Consider the following 22,656-nt stretch of genomic DNA (forward strand, 5'->3'; position numbering starts at 1 on the left):
CGACGTTATGTTTAATTTTCATTGTGAATGAGCCTTAATTCTGAATGTTGAGGCTTTAATGCTCCGCCAAGCGAAAAAGCTTCTTTAACTCGCTGTGACTCGGAAACCAGTAAATATTATGAGTAGCGACACTTTTAAAAGTAATTTCCATTCTTTCTCAACATTTATTTCTTTTCGACCCTCATCTAAAGTGAAAAATAAAAAAGGTTTGCCGCTTACCAACTTTTAAAGGTGTAAATGTCTAATCTGAACAGATCGAAGTTAGTATTTTTTCTCACTTTTCAAAAAAGATTTTCATTTCGAATTTTTTTCTATGCTTTCATTAGATATTGAACTATCAATTAAAACATAGAGTACGATTGATTATCATAAGAGATACGACATGATAAATCTTTAATGAAGCAAGAGATATATTTACGTTAAAGGAATATGTGCGCCAATCCCTTACAATTTTTTCCGAAGTTTTACATTAACATACGTCACCAAATAAGGCACTACTGACGTCAATACAGCGTTAGATGCTTAGCCGATGACGAGGGCGCGAAAATTCTCTATTATTTTGAAACGTAACTCAAACACTGAATTAGAGAGGCTTAAAGACAAGGTTACGTGAAGGTTTCGAAATACAGTTTAAAACGCATCACAGTATACTGAAATTTCGTGGCTGTGTTGGTAGTGCATAGCCCAGGGATGCAAAACTGTGCTACAATTGTGGTGCACGTAACAAACCGTAAAGGCTGGTTCACAATAAACCGGGAACGAGAACCAGAATGAAAACGAGAAGCAGAGGGCGTAATATGAAAATTTTTTACTCACAATAAATCGAGAACGTAGACGACTATGCATATCGATATTCATGTCAATAACGATATCTAAAGTCGATATTACGCATTCTGACGTTATTTGTGTATAATTGACCAATGGCGTTCTCTCATGAGTCAAGGCAGCCAACATAAACACAGGTTAACCAACTTCGAAATTTCAACTGAAACAATTAATTAGGTACGGTACTATAAATATGCCCATGCATCTTTATTATCACAACCTATTTTAAGTCTACCATAACGTAAAATAATTATAGAAGAAACATTTGTAATAGAACAAAAATGAACACAACAGTAGTTATTGAATTGAAGCATGAATATGTAGTGTGTAATACAACCAATACAGTAATAAAATATGATTCACTTACGATCGGTGTTAAGAGACGTATTCTCCTTCATTTTCTCATCTTTATACGAGGCGCGCCGCTTATCGTAAACGTGAGGATTTTCCTCAACACTCAATATTAGAATGTCATCAAATAAAACTTGCTCCATGATGCACAGCACAGAACAAAATAATGCATAGGTTATGTCACGGTCTTCTTGCTACAAAATATACGATGACAAAATAGCTTTTAGATGGCAATAGAATGAATCTAGTGGGCTGTGATCGGAAACGTGAACGCCAAAGTTGAAACTTGACCAACTCTCCGTTCCCGATCCCGGGCTCCGGCAAGCTTTTAGTTAATTGTGAATGCTCACGTTTAAATGTACACATTTCAACAATGTTACCGTTTTCGTTTTCGTTCCGATTCTCGTTTCCGGTTTATTGTGAACCAGCCTTAACACGTCACTCATCCCTTCCTTTCACCTCACGCGTCATTGGACATGGTAGGAGGAGAGAAGATATGAAATCAGTGTGCTTGCGGTACGTCACAGATACGTAATTCAAGGCCGGGGGATTGTGGACGGGGAACAAACTCTTTCCCCATGCTTCCACCCCTCTCTTTCCCTGTTCTGCATCCTTGTTATAGCCTGTAGCTTGGAATCTTCCCGCTGTTGAGCTAACGTACATTACGTCAATGTAGTAATTACATTGCTTCTAAACCTCGGTAAGCAAGACACAATTCTCTATACATTACATTCTACGAATTTACATCTTTTTGAACTGAATATTACGGTTTCACAATTGAGAATGACAGGTAATGAATGTAACATGTTGTTGGTGCAAAATTTCTTGACCAAGTTTATATCTTGATATTCTGTATTAAAATATCAGAAATTCTTCACCATCTTTTCTTAAGTTCAATAAACGGTATTAAATCCTATATGCATTGTCACAATTGAGGCGTTCTTTGGAAGAGGAGGACTAGTTTTACTTAGAATCTTTTTGGAAGAACTTTATAAATTACACTGAACAACAAATTTACTTTTTGTCTTGCTCCGAAATAAAAATAGGTGAATATTATTAAAGTGTGTTCCCCAAATCTGAATTTAAAATACAAAATTGCCCCATCACGTACTATTTTCCGGGGAAAGTGAATTGAATATTTCATGAAAAAACTTATTATTTTTTTTTTCACTGGTACTGGTAAAATTACAACACACTAGGGATTCAAAATGCTTCATGATACTTGAAAAATGTGCACTGGATACAAAAATGACGTTATATAGTTTAAAACACAACAACAATAAAAATATTTCATGCGTAGGTATAATAAAAAAAATCTCGGTATTTGAACTTACATTTAAAAGAATTTTCTGGATGACTTCTGTTTATAACTAGACCCGGGACTGTCTTTTACAAGCAACCCAACAATAGTCTGCAAGCATGCTGGATGATAATCTTCCTTTATATCGCCTTTCCATTTCAGATATTTCTTGATGAAATCTTTTCCCGCGCTCGTCGCTTACCGCTCCAAGGTTAGGAAGAAAGAAATCCAAATGAGAATGTAAAAAGTGTATTTTGAGATAAATATTACACCCAATTTTCTCATATTCTCTTGGCATGGTTTCCACAACAAGTTCTATATACAATCTTTTCGCTGTAAGAAAAATCCTAATGTAAACAATAGCACGTGACTGAAGTGAGGCTTCATTGGCCACTGTTTGGCGCCATAGATTCTCAGTACGTGTTCCCGCCTACAGTTGTACATTCTGTTCCATGTTAAAACATTTCCCGTTACTCGTCAAGTAGGCCTAACCTCACTACTATGCATTCGTTTGCTTAGGAAACATTTAATTTATAATTGCTGCAATTAAATTATTTTTAAGTATTATGTCTTCACAATGGACAGTTGAGGAACAGAAGCTATATTTCAGTACCACGTGCTTACGTAAACTACTACGAGCTCAAGTGACGCCAGCTTGTTACAAGAACAGACTACGTCGGTATTACTGTTGGTATTCATCCGCGTTCATAGTACATAACAAAATATAAAAGTAGCTTTTCTTTTACATAGCGTTTACACATGAGTGAAGTTAAATGTTTCATCGTATTTAACAACTAGAATTCAATTTATTTTCAGATAATACAAGATTATGCTTTCCAAATACGAACTATATTTTCCTGCTTCATGTGAGTGTTTCGACTGAGAGCCAATCACGGGTATGACAGCAACGTGCTTATGTTTACATTAGGAGTTTTCTTACAGCGAAAACAGTATAGTTGTCTGCCCTAGAATTTCCAAGGAAATTTGAGCAAACATCTTCGAAAGCTCGCCATGCCATTTTTTTCTGTAACAAAAAGTTTTTCCTCAAACAAAAAGTCAGCCATAATTTTGTGAATTTGTGGACTGATGAAAATGCCCTCTTTTAATTTGACTTCACTCAAAATGGTAAACTTTTCTTTTAAATATTGAAAACCACACCCTTGTTTGTTCATTGCGTAGATCTCACTTTGAACTGTTATGAATTTACTGGATAGAAGGGACCAATATCTGTTTATTTATTATAAGTACAAAAGAATATGCCAACAACCATAAGAAAGCGGAAATAAAACCATAAACCCATAAAATGCATTAGCTTTTGTTTTGGTTTACAACCCCCAACACGCGCCAGATTTTCCTGGGGGAGCACTTATCGAAAAGTGAAATAGCATATCTTAAAAACTTACGTGATACGAAGAAAAGCTATGCATTTTCGGATTCAGCGCACACTAAACCATAAGGGACACATTATTTTAAGTCGGAGTAAAATTCTTGTTGTTCAGTATTATCAGAGTTATAAGACAGATATTATAAATAGACTGCTATAAATTAAACACAGAGACACGTAAATCTTTGAGGAGAAGAATAATTTAAAACAGAGGTCTCCAAAAAGCGTATCGTCATTCGTGCTCTCGATGCTGCCCGCCGAACACAGTGTGCTGTAAGGCTAGAGAAGGGGAAGAGACACGTACCTCAACAGATGGAAGCGGTCAGTGGGGGATCGCGGCAACGGTCTGCTTAGGTTTAAAACTAATAACATCAAAAGAATAAGACATATCATACGTTTGTATACTATTTTGACATACTATGAAGCTGGAGCCCCGTCTGTTGCTATTGACACAAGTCATTGCAAATTCAACCTTTTCTGTTCTATGGTGCCTTTCAGTATCTGGAAAAGATCTTCTCCAGTTATATTTTGTAATTACATCTAGAAGACATTCAGGCACAGTAAAATGTTCATTAACTCCTCGGATGAAAATGGCTAGGTGAGCTTCGTCATTTCTATCTGTGCTTTCGTCCAATGCAAGTGAGTAAGCTACAAACTGGTTAATTGTGGTTTCGACTTCGGATTCAATTATATTTACAATCTTGAAATTCCTTCTCTGAACTGTAATTGGAAACAATTTAATTTTCATAAACTTTGACTTTGTTCTGGACACAGTATTTTAGTAGCGTTCTGTATGCACGATTTTACAAATGATGCTTCTGTAAAGGGCTTCATTGATTTTCCAATATTCCAAGCTAGAACATAGCTAGCAAGAAGCTTTTTTTGTTTAAGACTGAGAACACGTGTTTGATTTGTGTTTGTATTTTCTTGTTTTATATTTATAAAAATATTTGTAGGCCTAAGCATTTCACCTAAAATTAAACAAAAAAACTGTAAGTATGTCATGCGGAGCTGAGTGCAAACGTATTGTAATATACTGATTATTATGTATAACCAACAGTTATACAGATAGCCCCAAAATGAATTCTTTTCACATGTCCAACATGCCTGTAATTGTATGATATTCTTTGTGAAGAGTCGAGTATTGTCCTCGCATGTTGAATTTTAACACACCCTTAAGAATTTTCGAACAAATTAAGCATTTCACATTGTCCCCACTAACACAAAATATTTCTCTTCCCTTTCATCCTTGAATGTACTACGTCCATCATTAGGAGACATTGTGAAACGGTGGAACACTCCGACCAACACAATGATAATGACAGTCCGCCACTGCTCTTCGTTTGCGCATAAACACTGAGTACAGTACAGTGGGGATGGGTGAGGCGGAGCGCGCTCGTTACGTACTGGCTTCGGTTCCGTTCAGGGGCTTACTCGCGAGTACGGTTTTGGAGACGTCTGATTTAAAATATCAAAATCGAAATTTTTTGCTGCAGCAAAAAAGTCAGTTATCAGTTCATTTAGTCATAGAACTCCTCAATTATTTCCTGCGATTACATTAATTTTATTATCATCATCATATCTTAATTTCTTTACTCATTAAAAATAAGTACTGCATAGTAACGTTAATATAATTCTAACGTATAATTTTCCATAACAATCATGATATTGTAATGTCTATTTACACAAACATCATCTCAACATTGCTCAACATGTATAGCATCCAATAGATTTTAGGTTTGTTGTAGGAATAGCTTCTGGAAGATGAAAATTCATACAGTTTAATGATGATTTCTTAGAACCTGGTGTCATAAGTGAATCTGCTGCCATGTTTATCATTGAAAACTATGTAAATGCACGTGAAAGGACAGCATTCAGTATGCCAGGCGGGATCTGATACATTAAGCTTCTTACGCATAATGTTACGATGTTATTAGGATGACACTCCGAATAAGATCAACGTGTAACAACCTATACAGTCCACAGGTATCAATAGAGGTTGGGATTTTGGCGTGTTATAGCTAGGTCATAAGATTTTTTTGTTGCTCTTTGATCTTACGATATTTTTTGTGACTGGTCATTACGCTATATTGTGATAGCTGATGGTGTATAGGAGTGTCAAGAGATTAGACTACAATAGGATGCTTTCAGGAAGTGAAGTTTGCGGCTTGTAACTGGTAAAGATAGCTCGTTTTAATAAAGGCACATCAACTAAGCTTAAAGTTGCTACTGTTTAGGGTTATGTTAAGTAAAATATAGTCATTTTTGTAGGAGACATACTGCTCAATTTCAACATAAAAGACTATCTTGTGAGACAATGTTATACAAAGTTAATTTACGCTTTCAACTAGTTTTGAACGTGAAAATTATAATTATTCTTATATAAATTATTTATTTTCTACACAACTAAGAACCTCGCATTTTGCCGCGTTATTGTAGCTTTCTTTACCACTCGAGTGGTTGTGATGTAATTGTATTTTGCCCGATATATAGTAAATAAGTGAAGATATTAACGTTATGTAGGTTATAACGCCATCTAATATTTTGTTTTTAGTGTGAGTTTAATAACTTGAAACTAAAGTTCGCGCTTGAGCTAAAGTAAGTACAGATAATTATTGAATCTGAAATATAGTGATTAATGAAATGTTACGAGAAATTCGTTTATACAGAGACATCATTTTATTTTTACTTCAATTTTGATTGTACCTGAGTTTCTTTAATGTACTTCACTCCCACCGCCTCTACTAGTAAACTTCCAACCGTCCTCCACACAGAACCAAGGCCGCGTATGCAGTTAAAGTCGCCTTACGGTCATAGTAAACAGTACTGAGTTAGTGAGTATAGTACGTTCCAGAATCATCTAAGAACCCCTTTCAGCACTTTGAACTACCCCCAGTTTGAGAACCACTGCTCATTTTTATTCCACACATCAGTGCAACATTCTCCGTGCATCTGTGAAAGTTTTACACTTAACTGAAGTATTAAAATACTTCAAATATTTTCGTTTTACGCCTCTTGAAAATTTCAGTAGAAATTTATTTTAACTCATTGAGAATACTATTGCAGAAGCTTGATTTCAATACATTATTTCCAAAGTTCGACGATAAGCTTCTCACGTCAGTTGTATTGGATGGTATCAGGTAATTTTGAAACGAAAACGAAGTAATATATATTAACACACATTTTATAATAATCCTTCTTTCATCGGTAATGAACACATTTAACGTGATAGAATATTGAGGCTATTATGAAGAAAATATAGTTAGCCAAAATTCGAGTCTGTGTTACCATAGCAACGCTCAGTTCATAAGAAAATGGCATATAAGTAATGAATTTGTTTCTATCTAGCGAGATTTAATTAGAAAAAAGTTATTAAAATCGGACGGAGTGTGAAGGTGGTTATAATCTGCAGTACTGTACAGATGTTTACTATGGACCGGATGCATTCTATATGCATCTATAATGAAATAGGAAAACCTTTCACATTACTTCTAATCTCGCTACTGACGAAAAGAATTCGTGGAGTAAAGTGTTGAACGTTTGTCAATGGAAGGTCACATAAGAGTAACATAGTCTTAAGAATAGATTTCACTGATGACATATGATCTGAATTCGCGAGATCAATAGATGTTTAAGGAACGAAATAATCCTTCGCGTGATTTTCCTCGGGTGTGTTACAATTTTAAGACATGTAAAAGAACAAAATTGTCGGCTAACTACTTCTTACTTCATCAACTTTCCTGCAACGAAGACATATCTCTGTAGGTCAGTGTCTATTAAGACTACAGATGTTGTTACAAGACGTCTCGTGACATTTCGGAGATCTATGACGGGATAGAGAAACAAAATGAAGTTAAATTGAATGCGATCACCAAAATGTTAGATACCTTAATAGGTAAATTGAGTCGGGATGTTCAGATGTACATTTTTTTACTTTACGCAATATTGTATTTATATACGTCCATTAATATTAGTCCTACATTTTATCAATAAATTAGTCTTTCTCAAGAATGGACATTATGTCTATTGGACATCCCACAAATACAATTTTTTTTGTGGACTCCAGAAATTATGAAGTTCTACTATATGTAGTTGACCTCATTTAAGAATCGAAAAAAACCACGTTCAAAACTTGCCAGAAAGCGTAAGTAAATCTCAAAAGAATAGCAAATTCTGTGTAATTCAATCAAAATATATTTGAGACAGATTAAAATCATAATATGACTGTAGTTTCTACATCAGTTACTGTTTTTTAACTAATAAATATGTCAAACTGGAGTAAAACTGCATAGAGCAGAACTTTAAGGCAACTGTCTTCGATTGGCAGTCATTGTGAAGATGGTTCATTGCTCCATTTGACTTCTAATAGAGAACATACAGTAGTTGATTGTACTGTGACGACACGAAGTTAGGCCTTTATACTAGAATAAGATCGAGGTAAAGCATCATTGTACCACATAGATATGAAGAGACAGGTTTCAGGTATTATAGAATCATTGTACAGATTATAACAAAACCATGCGGAATAAATCAAGGAATATTTTTAAGTTGAAGGAGATGCTATTAGAATTTGTATGCAGAAACACTTCATCTCCTAATAGGTCAACGTATAGAGCAATTTATAATAAATAATTTCAAGGGAAAAATTGTTCCGGGGCCGGGTATCGATCCCGGGACCTCTGGTTGAACGTACCAGCGCTCTCCCAACTGAGCCACCCGCGAACTTCACCCGACATCGTCTCAACTTTTCCCTTTATATCCACACAATTCGCGTGGGCTGACGAAACGCCAGAGACCCACATCGAGTGCACACAAACTTTGTGTGACTTGGAAATGTGGTTTTCTGTTAACGTACACAGTGACGTATATATTATGCAAATCTAGTCTTTCAGGTGAAGCTTCCTGTAAAGCAGATTTGAATAGAATAATTTCAAGAGAAAAATTGTTCCGGGGCCGGGTATCGATCCCGGGACCTCTGGTTGAACGTACCAGCGCTCTACCACTGAGCTACCCGGGAACTCCACCGGACACCGTCTCAACTTTTCCCTTTATATTCACACAACTCGCGTGGGCTGACGAAACGCCAGAGACCCACGAGTGCACACAATCTCTGTGTGACTTGGAATTGTGGTTTTCCGTTAACGTACACAGTAACGTATATATTATGCAAATCTAGTCTTTCAGGTGAAGCTCCCTGTAAAGCAGATTTGAATAATTATTAGTTGCATTTATTATTAATTGTCATTATTGAGTGTAATTAATTACCACTGCCACCGGGTATATACTCATTTGCAGTGTGAATAAATACATACACATATGGTCTTACTAATAAAAACTCTTTATACAGACGTTTAACTGTCTTATACTTATACAACGAGTAGCTCATTTATACGTCGTGTGTAAATTCCTTACTAATAATCACTCCATACATCGTGTATAACAGTATAACTGTTACACAGCTACGTCATAGTTTCGTCATTACTTCGTTACGAAAGGTAATAGAATATCTGAGGTTCTCTACTGGATCCGGTAGAGCGCTCTAGTGTGGCGTATTAAATATCGATAGTACAACTGGCTCTAATCGATTACCACACTACATTTTGGTCAAAGAGTACAAGCTACAGCAATATTATTCTAATAATTCTATGATCTTTGGTTTGTTCTTCTGTGGTTACAAGGTAAACATCATCATAAAATCACAGTCGATACGAACAGCTGTTAAAGGGGCGGCCATTTTTTTCCTATATACAACGCTTAAACAAGGGGTTTCGTGTATATAACTACTGCAAAGCAATTCCCATTGTATAGTTATAGCCTGTTTATACGTCCATAGCTTATTCACGGTTTATTAGTAACGTTTTCTGTCTCAACTCTGCATAAGTCTCGTATAAAAACTATACACGGTTTATTAGTAAGACTGATAATGTTTGGCCTAAATGGAAGAAGGAAAAAAATGTGATGGCGAATAGTGACGGGAAAATCAAATTGGTGAAAAAATATGGTGGTGACAAAAGTGAATCGGTGACAAAATGTTACAGTGGCAAAATGTAATATGTGACGAAATTACCGGTTGACGAAAAATCGGTGACGAAAATTTCGGACCCGTGGCTGAAAATATTGCTTTTTTAACTCAAAACCATGATTTTTTTTCAGTGTTAAGTTTTCATTCAAATTCAGCACCACAAATGCTTAGCCTACTTATTATAAAAGTTATTAAGCATCGTGTCCGTCAACTATTAAAACTTTGATACCCGGCCCCGGAACAATTTTTCTCTTGAAATTATTCAAATCTGCTTAACAGGGAGCTTCACCTGAAAGACTAGATTTGCATAATATATACGTTACTATGTACGTTAACAGAAAACCACAATTCCAAGTCATACAGAGATTGTGTGCACTCGTGGGTCTCTGGCGTTTCGTCAGCCCACGCGAGTTGTGTGGATATAAAGGGAAAAGTTGAGACGGTGTCGGGTGGAGTTCCCGGGTAGCTCAGTGGTAGAGCGCTGGTACGTTCAACCAGAGGTCCCGGGATCGATACCCGGCCCCGGAACAATTTTTTCCTTGAAATTATTCAAATCTGATTTACAGGGAGCTTCACCTGAAATACTAGATTTGCAGATTTGAATAATTATTATTGAAATCTGCTTTACAGGAAGCTTCACCTGAAAGACTAGATTTGTATAATTTATAATGTTTCGAAGTTAAACCACGTAATCGAAGTGAGATCTCGGTTATAAATAGTGTATAGTTTTTCGGAAAGATTTAGCCAATACAGCGACAGCGATACAGGTTATGGATGAGGAAGTTTAACTTACAGTTTCAACTAGACTCGAGGAACATTTCTCCTTACCGTGAATTTGTTAAGATCTATATATTCGTATACATTGTGTAGTGCGACTTATATTCGATAACCAAAGGAGTCATAGGATATGGTTTCATGCCTATTTTCGTGATACCCCTAATCCCGTGATACGTTTTTAAAATTGTATGTCAGTCAAAGCTTTGCCATTCGGCAATAGCACCAGATATCTTTCTCGAAAGATTGCATCTTTCGTCTACTTTTGAGACATCGGTGAACTTCCTAGCAAGATATCCGACCCCGTGACATTCAGTGAAAAAGAAACGTATCACGGAATTAGGCAACTTCACCCTACTTCAGTTTTCGCCACGTATCTTATTCCACAATTGCTCCAGTCTCAGTATCACGTTATAAGACGCTGAAGGAACAGAATAGTAGTACAGGGACATCATTTCATTTTTACTTCAAATTTTATTGTACCTGAGTTTTGGAATGTACTTCACTCCCACCCCTTCTACTAGTAAACTTCCAACCGTTCACGACACAGAGCCGAGGGCGCGTAAGCAGTACTGAGTTACTGAGTATAGTACGTTTCAGAAATATGTTAGCGTTTTCCAGCGACGAAAGAGCTTCCAATATTGAATCATATTTTCGTACGGATACTGTCGTCCGTTTCCCTATGTCGCATCCCGGTTTCCCCCACCTGCTTCTGTTCGCCCCTTTGTAAAGTCTAGTAGCTGGGCTATCTTAGCTCTTTTCCGAAAACATTAATTTCTGTTAGGAATTGGACGTCTACGTAATATTATTCAAGTGTTTAAAATAACTTAAAGAAAAGGGCCTCGTTAAGTAAGTAACTGTCACGTGATCCCCCCCCCCTTTCTACAACCCTGCGACAAAACCATTTGAACGGACAGTAGATAGCATTTCTGAGTGATTTTATCTTTTCGGATCGGGCAGAAGTGAAGATTGAATTTACAGTACGTAAGGTATTCTTTTATAGAGTAGGTACAGAATTATTTCAACATGAGTTACTCGTACGAAGGACGAAACTGGTAATTGGAATTAGGTACAATAGTCTATAGTGCGATAATATGGACAAAAGAACTGAAGCCTGTATCGAAATGAACGGCCACCATTTTCGAAAATGTGTTTAAATATCCATATTATAATTATTTTTCAATTTAACTTCATTCTCTATATAGTACGCTAATGTGCTGTAACAGTACAATATACACTGTATAATTAATACTTCCGAATGGATAGCTCAATTCGTGTGTAAAACACTAAGTGTTAATACAGTATTGTATTTTGATTAAACAAAAACCTAATGAAAATCATCAAACTCAAAATTGCGATATTTCCTAGTTTACATAAATGGATGAACTACTTTTCTTCCCTCCTATACCTAGTAAAGTGATTTGTATTTTACGCCAGTGTCATCGAACTCCGTCGTGGAAATTGTAGCAAACGGTGTTTCCTGTATAGCCAGGTTAATATTAAAAATGTTAGAAAAAATATAATGATGTCCCTGTAGTAGTAATACACACAGTTCGCTTACATAATGTAGGTCGACCGGACGGCGCGCGACCGGCACGAAAGCAACCATACAACACGTGACAAATCGTCTCCCGCACGTTAGGCAGTCCAGTTCATCTCTCTGTAAGAGTGGTTGTGTTGACGTTAGATTGCGTGTTATTCTTCTGACTGTGTTTTTTTAAATTTGGTTATTTAATGACGTTGTATCAACTACTAGGTTATTTAGCATCGATAGAATTGGTGATAGCGAGATGGTATTTGGCGAGATGAGACCGAGGATTTACCATGAATTACCTGATATTTGCCTCACTGTTGGGGAAAGCTTCGGAAGAAACTAACCGGGTAATCGAACCCACGCCCGAGCGCAACTTCAAGTCAGCAGGCAAGCGCCTCAGCCCACCGAGCTACGCCGGTGGCTTCTGGTTGTGTTAGTGAAGTGTTTAGATTTAGGAGTGGTTGTGTTTACGTTAGATTGCATGTTATTCTTCTGATTGTGTTGGTACATTGTTTAAATTTAGAATGATTTAGAAGTGGTCTTTTGCTGCTATTTTACGTGGAACGGTAACATTAGGAAATTTGCTTGCAGATCGTCTTTTTACTTTTCCGTAATCACACTTTTTCAGATAAGTCTCTACCATGAAAATAATTTGTTCTGATGTAAATTTCTGTGATGCATGTGTTGGGTTTAGAACATTTTCGGATTATCCGAAATCATTTTTGGAACATAGCAAGACTGTCCGAATAAGAGTCTTTTCAACATGTAGCTGGAAATATTACTTCTTAAAACAAGGGATCTGTTTAATGTACAGTACTAATGAACTCGTGTAAGTTTAAATTAGCGAGATTATTTAAACATGAGGTCGGCATAGCGTTAGAGCACCGAATGGGAGATGAACTCCAGTTTTCTATCCATTAATGGGACCTGAACCTGTTCTATTTATAAACACGAGCGCTGTCGCTATGAAAAAAAATTCAAATGAATGAATGAGTTGATGGGTGGATGGAATGAGTGGATAGGTGGGTGAAATGAGTGGACGGTGGGTGGAATGACTGGATGGGTGGGTGGAATGAATGGATGGATGGGTGGAATGAGTGGGTGGATGGGTGGAATGAGTGGATGGATGGGTGGAATGAGTGGGTGGGTGGATGGATGGAATGAGTGGGTGGATGGGTGGAATGAGTGGGTGGATGGGTGGAATGAGTGGGTGGGTGGGTGGAATGAGTGGGTGGGTGGGTGGATGGAATGAGTGGGTGGATGGGTGGAATGAGTGGATGGATGGGTGGAATGAGTGGGTGGATGGGTGGAATGAGTGGGTGGATGGGTAGAATGAGTGGATGGATGGGTGGAATGAGTGGGTGGATGGGTGGATGGATGGGTAGAATGAGTGGGTGGATGGGTGGAATGAGTGGGTGGATGGGTGGAATGAGTGGGTGGATGGGTGGAATGAATGGATGGGTAGATGGATGGGTGGAATGAGTGGGTGGATGGGTGGAATGAGTGTATGGATGGGTGGATGGATGGGTAGAATGAGTGGGTGGATGGGTGGAATGAGTGGATGGATGGGTGGGTGGATGGGTGGAATGAGTGGGTGGATGGGTGGAATGAGTGGATGGATGGGTGGAATGAGTGGATGGATGGGTGGAATGAGTGGGTGGGTGGGTGAAATGAGTGGATGGAGGGTGGAATGAGTGGATGGATGGGTAGAATGGGTGGGTGGATGGGTGGAATGAGTGGATGGATGGGTGGAATGAGTGGGTGGAATGAGTGGATGGATGGGTGGAATGAGTGGATGGATGGGTGGAATGAGTGAGTGGATGGGTGGAATGAGTGGGTGGATGGATGAAATGAGTGGATGGAGGGTGGAATGACTGGATGGGTGGGTGGAATGAGTGGGTGGATGGGTGGAATGAGTGGATGGATGGGTGGAATGAGTGGGTGGAATAAGTGGATGGATGGGTGGATGGGTGAAATGAGTGGATGGAGGGTGGAATGACTGGATGGGTGGGTGGAATGAGTGGGTGAATGGGTGGAATGAGTGAGTGGATGGGTGGAATGAATGGATTGATGGAGTAAATGGACGGATGGAATGGGATGGATGGTTGAATGGATGGATGGAATGGAATGAATGGAATTGACAAATAAATAAGTAAATGAATGAGTGAATAAATATACGTATATGTAACTACTTTTCCCCTCAATGCCTATAATAAATAAACCAATATAGGCCCTACCTCAATGTTTATAATTCAAATAATTGAAAATAAATAAACATAGAAATAAAATATAAATAACGTGAAGGGACTATTAGGCCTATACATAGATCTATTTAGATCTAATTCGTTGATGAAAGTGTTTCCATAAATTTCTTGTTTGAATCCTCTATTATTCCACAGAATTTTGTTATCTTCTGTACAAATAGAAAGTGAAGTTCTCTAGGAGCTGAAGTCTGTAACGATAAAATGGACAGACTCCCTATAGGTTATCCAGCTTCTTTATTTGAAGAAGGGACGTACCCATTAAAATCGTTGGACAGGGGAACATCGAGTAATAAGCGGTTGGTTCCTAGGAAACGTGACAGACTAGCACCAGTAGATATGAGGGGATTAGATGGAGGTGGGGGCGTCGTGCCACGGGGGCATCCAGTTGACATGGCCGCCGCCGCCGCCTCGCCGGGACTGCTGCTTGGGCGGGATGTCCAGGAAGTTGCTGCGCGGGATGGCCGTGGTGGCTTGCGAGTAGTGGTTGTTGTTGTTCAGGTCGTCCAGCACCACGAACGCGGGGTTGTTGTTTTGCTCCATCTGGTGCAGCGGGTACTGAACGGGTTGCTGCACCACGACTGCAACACACCAACAGCGCACTCGTGAATTCAACATCAAATCTTTGTACAGAGTAACCTGTCATTGCGTGAAACCAATATCCTTTTACTTTCCCATTATTAAAGACTGCATTTCCATGCAAATGCATGTTTATATTTTTTCCGTTCGTATTTAAATGCTTACCTTTTTAGTGACTATTTCGTTTATATGACTTCATTCCATTTTCGGCCAGTGAAGTGTAATGAAATTCTGAATTCCAACTAATCACAGTCATACATTGCGATAATTTCTGCAGCTCGATTTGTCACTATCAATTTAACGCATGGTGTTCTTTTGTTTAGTCAGTGTCGCATGAATCCATTGTACTAAATAAAGTGCGAAATCTTACTTCCACATCTACACCTTCATCTTCTAATTACATGTCCAATGTATCTAAAGAAAATGACACTTCTTCATAACAATTGTTCATTTAATTAATGTATTATTTAGGTTATTTGTTATACTATAAAATGTTTAAATTAAATTATGATTTCAGTAGATAATGAAAACGTATTTCTGTTATAATAACAAGAGAAAAGCGCAGTACATGTAATTAACACTTTTAAACCTGTATTTCGCTTTTCTCAATTGGCATTACTGAATAACATGCAATTCCTTTATTGCAGTACTCGTTATTCATCTATTTCGAGTTCACAATGTCGGAATAGGTTAAGAATTCATAAATATACAATTATGAACATTTTATGAGGGAATTTTAGGGATATATTATTTACATTTTTATTTTATTCTCGAAATAGTCCTAATAAATGTCACTCGACGTCTGAGATTTCCCAAATAAATCTACTCGCATCGCTCGTGGATTTATCGGCAAATCTCACACCTCTTGTGACATTACTATAGATAAATTCATGTACAATATAGGTCTTTAAGATTTTACGTTTAATAAAGCATACTTACAGGTTTATCTTGCATATTACGCCTATTTTTATAATTTTAGTGCACTTAGTTGTCCCGTAAGTGATGTCTTTTTGGTGTCACTTCTGAGGTTCAAACCTGTCTTTGGACAGCTGACTAAACAACAATATTGCATTTTATATTATATTGCACAGGGGCGTAGTCGTAAATAAAAGATGTACCAAAGCGCTTCACGAAAAGTTTATTATTATTATTATTATTATTATTATTATTATTATTATTATTATTATTATTATTATGGTAAAACATCGACAAGATGTTGGTCAAGAATCACGTGTAAGCCGCGTATTTACAGGGACTACGTACTGGGGGGGGGATATTCTAATTTTGACTTATACAGGATGAACGGTCAGTAATGTCATTAATTTCAAGGGACTCTTTGAAATATTTAAAAAAAAAGAAGTTTGATAAAATTTTTCTCGTGTTTACTTATTTTTCAAGATAAAAATTATTTTATATAAAACATTTCATTGCGTGTTTTGGGAAAGCCATTGATTTAATTCCCAATATGCTCAGTCAACTTAAGAAAGAAGTGTATGAAGATGATAAATGATTGAAAAAAAATAGTTTTGTCCTTTAAATATACAGAAATTTGATTCGAACAAATGCAACATTTTTAAATTTCTTTGCAGAACGAAAAGTTACATTTTCTCGGATCAAATTTCTGCACATTTAAAGGACAAAACTAAAATTCTTTCAATGATTTACTATCATAGAACACTGCTCTCCTAAATTGACTGACCATAAAGGGAATTACATCAATGGCTTTCCCAAAACACGCTATGAAATGTTTCATATAAACCAGTTTTTATCTCGAAAAGAAATCAAAAGCGAGCGAAATTGTATGAAACTTCTTGTTTCAAATATCTGGAAGAATAACCCCTTGAAACGAATGACATCACTTACGGTTTATCCGGTATACAATATATGTTATCATTTTCATATTGAATTACATGATTCATGGACATAGTATAGTGTTACCCCATTATGTAATACGTATTTATAATAGCCAACAAAATTGAACTGAACGTACTTGAAATTGACTCGCTTGAAAAGATTTGAGGATACTGAACCGAACATGATGCGTCTACTTGATCCTTTGTGAAATTAATTCTCTTTAAACAAAATCGGAAAAAGAAACTGACACTTAAATCAGGTTACTCGAGTGTGCACTGTCCTTGTTATTCTTTGCATTTCCAAGTCTAAAAAGAGAAAAGAAACGCAGCTGTTTTCGTTAGAAATCCGTTAACTCGATTTCATTTCCTTTCCCTCACTTCGTCTACCCCACCCACCAGCTTGTTTTTGCTCCTGTAAGTTTTCTCTGTTCAAGTACGGATTACTTACGTACAGAAAAATCGTATTTCTTAGAAGAGCCGCAAATTTCTTATATGTATTCTTATTTTCTTTAAGGAAAAACAGATTGCGCATGCAATATTCCCATTGGGTCAAGGTTAGTCACTGCGTTTCCAGTAGGTCTTACTCTACCAACAAAATGTACTGCTGATTTGAATATATTTATTGACTGATTTGGTTAAATGATTGATTGATTTATTGTGTTCATTTGCTCACTTGATCATCCGCTTACAACCCCACACAAACATCCGCAAGTTACACGTTAGTTCACACACTCATTGAGCCACTCGTTTACTAATACGCTTCTTATTTTCTCAAGCATCGCTCACTATTTATTCATTACACGCTGAAGTGTTCAGTAGTTCACTTGTTCACTTTTTTACACGTGAACTTAGGCCTAGTCATTGTTCGTGCTTTCACTTGTTCAATCGTTCATACGTTCATCGAATATAATTTGTCAATCTTATGCTCACTTGTTCAGTAGTCCATTCGTCATTATTTAAAAAGCGAAATGTTTATTTCTTCTATTCTTCAAACGTTCACTTGTTAATACGCTCATCTGTTCACTACTTGTTCACACAGATTCATTTGTACATTCGCTCATACGTTCTTTTGAGCAATCATTTGCATACGTCCTTGATTTATCTTTCACACGTTCAGGTGTTCACTTTCCCACTCATTCACTCGTTCACTCTCTCACATGGTCACTCGTTCTCCCTTTCACATGGTCACTCGTTCTCCCTTTCACATGGTCACTCGTTCTCCCTTTCACATGGTCACTCGTTCTCCCTTTCACATGGTCACTCGTTCACTCTTTCACATGGTCACTCGTTCTCCCTTTCACATGGTCGATCGTTCACCCTTTCACATGGTCCTCGTTCACCCTTTCACATGGTCCTCGTCCACCCTTTTACATGGTCACTCGTTCACCCTTTCACATGGTCACTCGTTCACCCTTTCACATGGTTACTCGTTCACCCTTTCACATGGTCACTCGTTCACCCTTTCACATGGTCACTCGTTCACCCTTTCACATGGTCACTCGTTCACCCTTTCACATGATCACTCGTTTACCCTTTCACATGGTCACTCGTTCTCCCTTTCACATGGTCCTCGTTCACCCTTTCACATGGTCCTCGTCCACCCTTTCACATGGTCACTCGTTCACCCTTTCACATGGTCACTCGTTCACCCTTTCACATGGTCACTCGTTAACCCTTTCACATGATCACTCGTTCACCCTTTCACATCGTCACTCGTTCTCGCTTTCACATGGTCACTCGTTCTCCCTTTCACACGGTCACTCGTTCACCCTTTCATATGGTCACTCGTTCATCCTTTCATACGGTCGCTCTTTCTCCCTTTCACATGGTCGCTCGTTCTCCCTTTCACATGGTCACTCGTTCTCCCTTTCACATGGTCACTCGTTCACCCTTTCACATTGTCACTCGTTCACATTGTCACTCGTTCACCCTTTCACATGGTCACTCGTTCTCCCTTTCACATGGTCACTCGTTCACCCTTTCACATTGTCACTCGTTCACATTGTCACTCGTTCACCCTTTCACATGGTCACTCGTTCACCCTTTCACATGGTCATTTGTTCACGCACTCACATGATCACTCGTTCACCTTTTCACATGGTCATTTGTTCACGCACTCACATGATCACTCGTTCACCCTTTCACATGGTCATTTGTTCACGCACTCACATGATCACTCGTTCACCCTTTCACATGGTCATTTGTTCACGCACTCACATGATCACTCGTTCACCCTTTCACATGGTCATTTGTTCACGCACTCACATGATCACTCGTTCACCCTTTCACATGGTCATTTGTTCACGCACTCACATGGTCACTCGTTCACTTGGTTACTCGTTATCCTCACTCTCTTACATAAAACTGAGAAAAGAAAACTCGAAAAAGTGCTTCATTTTATAAAATGATCAAAACCATGTGTTTTCCCGTGCAAATAAGTTGTAATAGTTGCTTTCATTATAAGTTACAAGTTTCATTATAAGTTTGATTAAGAATTAAGACAATTTGAACAATGCATGATGTAGTGACAGTGACAGTGAGTGTCTGTGAGCATGATAGTAACAACGCGTAAGTGTGAGGTGTTGATGATATGACGTGTGAGTTAGTGACAGCGAACGCATTTGACTGCTCGAGTGGCTAGCGAGTGTACTTGATTCAGAGTTGTATGAGTGAGATGAAGTGCATGGTAACTGATGCTACATGCAGAGTACATGATTCACACTAACACTGAGGCGCGCCTTCTGGAGATGGCGCTCTGGATGATACAATCGACGTGGACAGTATGGGGTGCGGAGGCGAACTCCTGGATGCCCTGCGTCTTCTCCCACGACGCCTCCTCCGCGCGAAGTCGTCGTTTTCCTCGCTCGTTTCGTCCACGTTCATGACGTGCAGACGGAACGTAGGCTCGTCGCTGCACCCGTCCGTTAGCAAGGAGTCCTCGGACTCGTTGCTTGTATCCTGCCTCCCAGCGCCTTTCGAGTCGCTCCACCTACTGGACACAATAGATCAACACAGGTGACGACCTTGGCAAGGCAAACGACACAATATAACACAGATTATATTATCAACCGAAATATACAGGGTGTTTCCAAGGTGGTGTTACAAACTTTCAGGGATGATTGCGAAGGGCACATGTATCAATTTGAGTTAAAGAACCATGGTCCGGAAATGACTGAGTCGAAAGTTATAAGCAAAAATAGTTGTGTGGAAATGGAATTGTAATTTCGCACCACGTGCCCTCCTTCCCTTAACCTTTGGAACAGTCGTGGAAAGATGGTATGGGCCGGATGTCTCCTACGTGGGTACTTGTTCCGATACAAAATGTGAGCTTGTCTACTGTTCCCATTGGCTCATCCGTATTCGAAAATCAGATCTGCTTATTCCGCTCTCGTGTACTCCTCCATTTCACTAGGACTGATCGACTGGACACTGCAACTTGTACACATACACTGCTGTCTACAGACGTGCATATCAGGACCGACCATGTCCGTTACACATTACCCTATCTGCATTGCTTTAGTGTAGTTTCCTGTCCCCATCCCTCAGACAGCGCACTGAATGGAATACTGTAAGTAGACAACGTAAACAACGTAAGATGTACAGATTAATACACATAAATAAGGTGTACAGAGAAATAAAAGTATTTTATTTCCACAGAACTATTTTTGTTTGTAACTTTCGAGTCGGTCTTTCCGGACCAGGGTTCCTTATCTCAAATTGATACATGTGCCCTTCGCCATCATCCCTGAAAGTTTGTAACACCACCTCGGAAACACTCTGTATACTCGAAAGCAAATGAAGAAAAGAGAAGGAGAAACTTGGAAGAATGGAAAAAGACAAAAAAATAGAAAATAGAAAATCGAAACAAAAGAAATGAAATATGTATGTGTGTGTATATATTTATTCACACTGCAAATGGGTAGGCCCTAAATACCCGATGACAGTGGTAACTAATTACACTCAATAATGACAGTTAATAATAATAAAAAATAAATAATAATAATAATAATAATAATAACAACAAAATAGGTTTTAAATTATAATCCAAAAGGTTATCGTGACGTAGGTCGTCCGGTAACCAGATGGAGAGATTCTCTGCGTCTGAACAGGCCATGAGACAGCCTACCATGAAGATGATGATGATAATAATAATAATAATAATAATAATAATAATAAACTAGTATAATAATAACAACAAGGAGCATCCTAAATTAAATGAAGCACGATCACTTAAAATATAATGGTAAATAAAGATTAGGAAGACGAGGAAAAATCAGATGTGAGTGGCGAAGGAACAGGGGGAGGAAATGATTGATGGTGTTTTGGTAAAGGGGGTTAAGTAATTTTTTGTGCAAATGGAGTTTTGTTTCTCAGGTGAATACACAAGTTAAATTTTACAAGTGGACGTGAAAAAAACAATATTACTAGTGTTTGATATGTTTTATTTGTGTAGAAAATTATTATTTGTAGTAAGAGTACGAAGTTTCATTTTAAAATAAAAATGAAAAATGTTGTTCAATCATATGACTTATTTTAATGTAAATTATACAGTTATAAATTTACATTTTATTTATTAAAACTATTAACGTTTTCTCTTTGCAATATGGCATCTTCAGACAATGATTAAAGATATCTTATGGACACAAAACATTGCAATAAAATAATGAAGAGGATACATATCAGAGTGTAGTTAATGAAAAAAAAAAGTTATGTTTTATTTAACGACGCTCGCAACTGCCGAGGTTATATCAGTGTCGCCGGTGTGCCGGAATTTTGTCCAGCAGGAGTTCTTTTACATGCCAGTAAGTTTACTGACATGAGCCTGTCGCATTTAAGCACACTTAAATGCCATCGACCTGGTCCGGGATCGAACCCGCAACCTCGGCATAGAAGGCTAGCGCTATACCAACTGCGCCAACCAGGCTGACTAGTTAATGAATGTCAAAGTTAAAAATATTAAAATAGTGAAACACTTAAGCGTACCAATTACAATCAAATTTTTTAAGTATACATATTTAATCGAAATAACAATGTCAAAATACGTCAAAATATATGTACTGTACATGAATACTACTTGTCAAATGGGTGTATCATAAGTAACTACATATTGAAAGATTTTTTGAAAAATATGCAGTGATTTTTGTTAGAGAATATAAGTATAGTTGTGAGCTGGTATCTATATATATATATATATATATATATATATATATATATATATATATATATATATAATTTAAACTGGTAATGGAAATTACGGCGAAACGGCTGAACGGATTTAATAAATGACCCCTCATTTTGAAGCTTGGAACTCAAAGTTTTCCAGAAAAATAGTAGTTTTCAGTGAAATGTCAATTTTTCAACATAATTTTCCTATTTTCCAAAATCCATCTGTCGTCAGTTTTGAGGACTAGCTAATTGCATTTCAGAATAAAACAAAACACACACTACAGTAAACAATATTACACGAAGGCCATGATCTGCAAGAATGCTGAAATATTTAGAGCTCAAATTAAGTTGGTTATTAAACACTTAACTCACTAAAAATAATTTACAGGTTCGATTCTGTGGTGTGTAATTTTCTGGGTACAGCTGTGTATTCGATATTAAAAACTACAAAACTTGAGGCGGTTTGATGACATTATTACCATTAGAAATAAAATATTATTGTAGTTAATGCCATGATGTGACTATTTTTCGTTAATTATACATATTAATGCTATATTGATGATATGAAAGTGAAACGTTTTGGGGTTATATAAGTAGATGTAGAGAA

At 37.6% G+C, this 22,656-nt stretch overlaps 1 protein-coding gene across 1 annotated transcript in view; it reads right to left on the minus strand.

The window, feature by feature from the left end:
* Nucleotides 1–13,954: 13,954 nt before the first annotated feature.
* Nucleotides 13,955–22,656, minus strand: part of LOC138713963 (uncharacterized) — a 74,791-nt gene continuing 66,089 nt past the window's right edge. Inside the window, exons 4-5 of the mRNA XM_069846543.1 lie at nucleotides 19,610–19,875; nucleotides 13,955–15,032 (exon numbers count right to left, since the gene is read on the minus strand). Of these exons, the coding sequence (XP_069702644.1) occupies nucleotides 14,800–15,032; nucleotides 19,610–19,875 (499 nt within the window). The 3' untranslated portion in view covers nucleotides 13,955–14,799. The remainder of the gene's footprint in view (nucleotides 15,033–19,609; nucleotides 19,876–22,656) is intronic.

Source organism: Periplaneta americana, chromosome 14 (assembly GCF_040183065.1).
Source record: "Periplaneta americana isolate PAMFEO1 chromosome 14, P.americana_PAMFEO1_priV1, whole genome shotgun sequence".
In the NCBI taxonomy this organism is placed as follows: Eukaryota; Metazoa; Arthropoda; class Insecta; order Blattodea; family Blattidae; genus Periplaneta; species Periplaneta americana.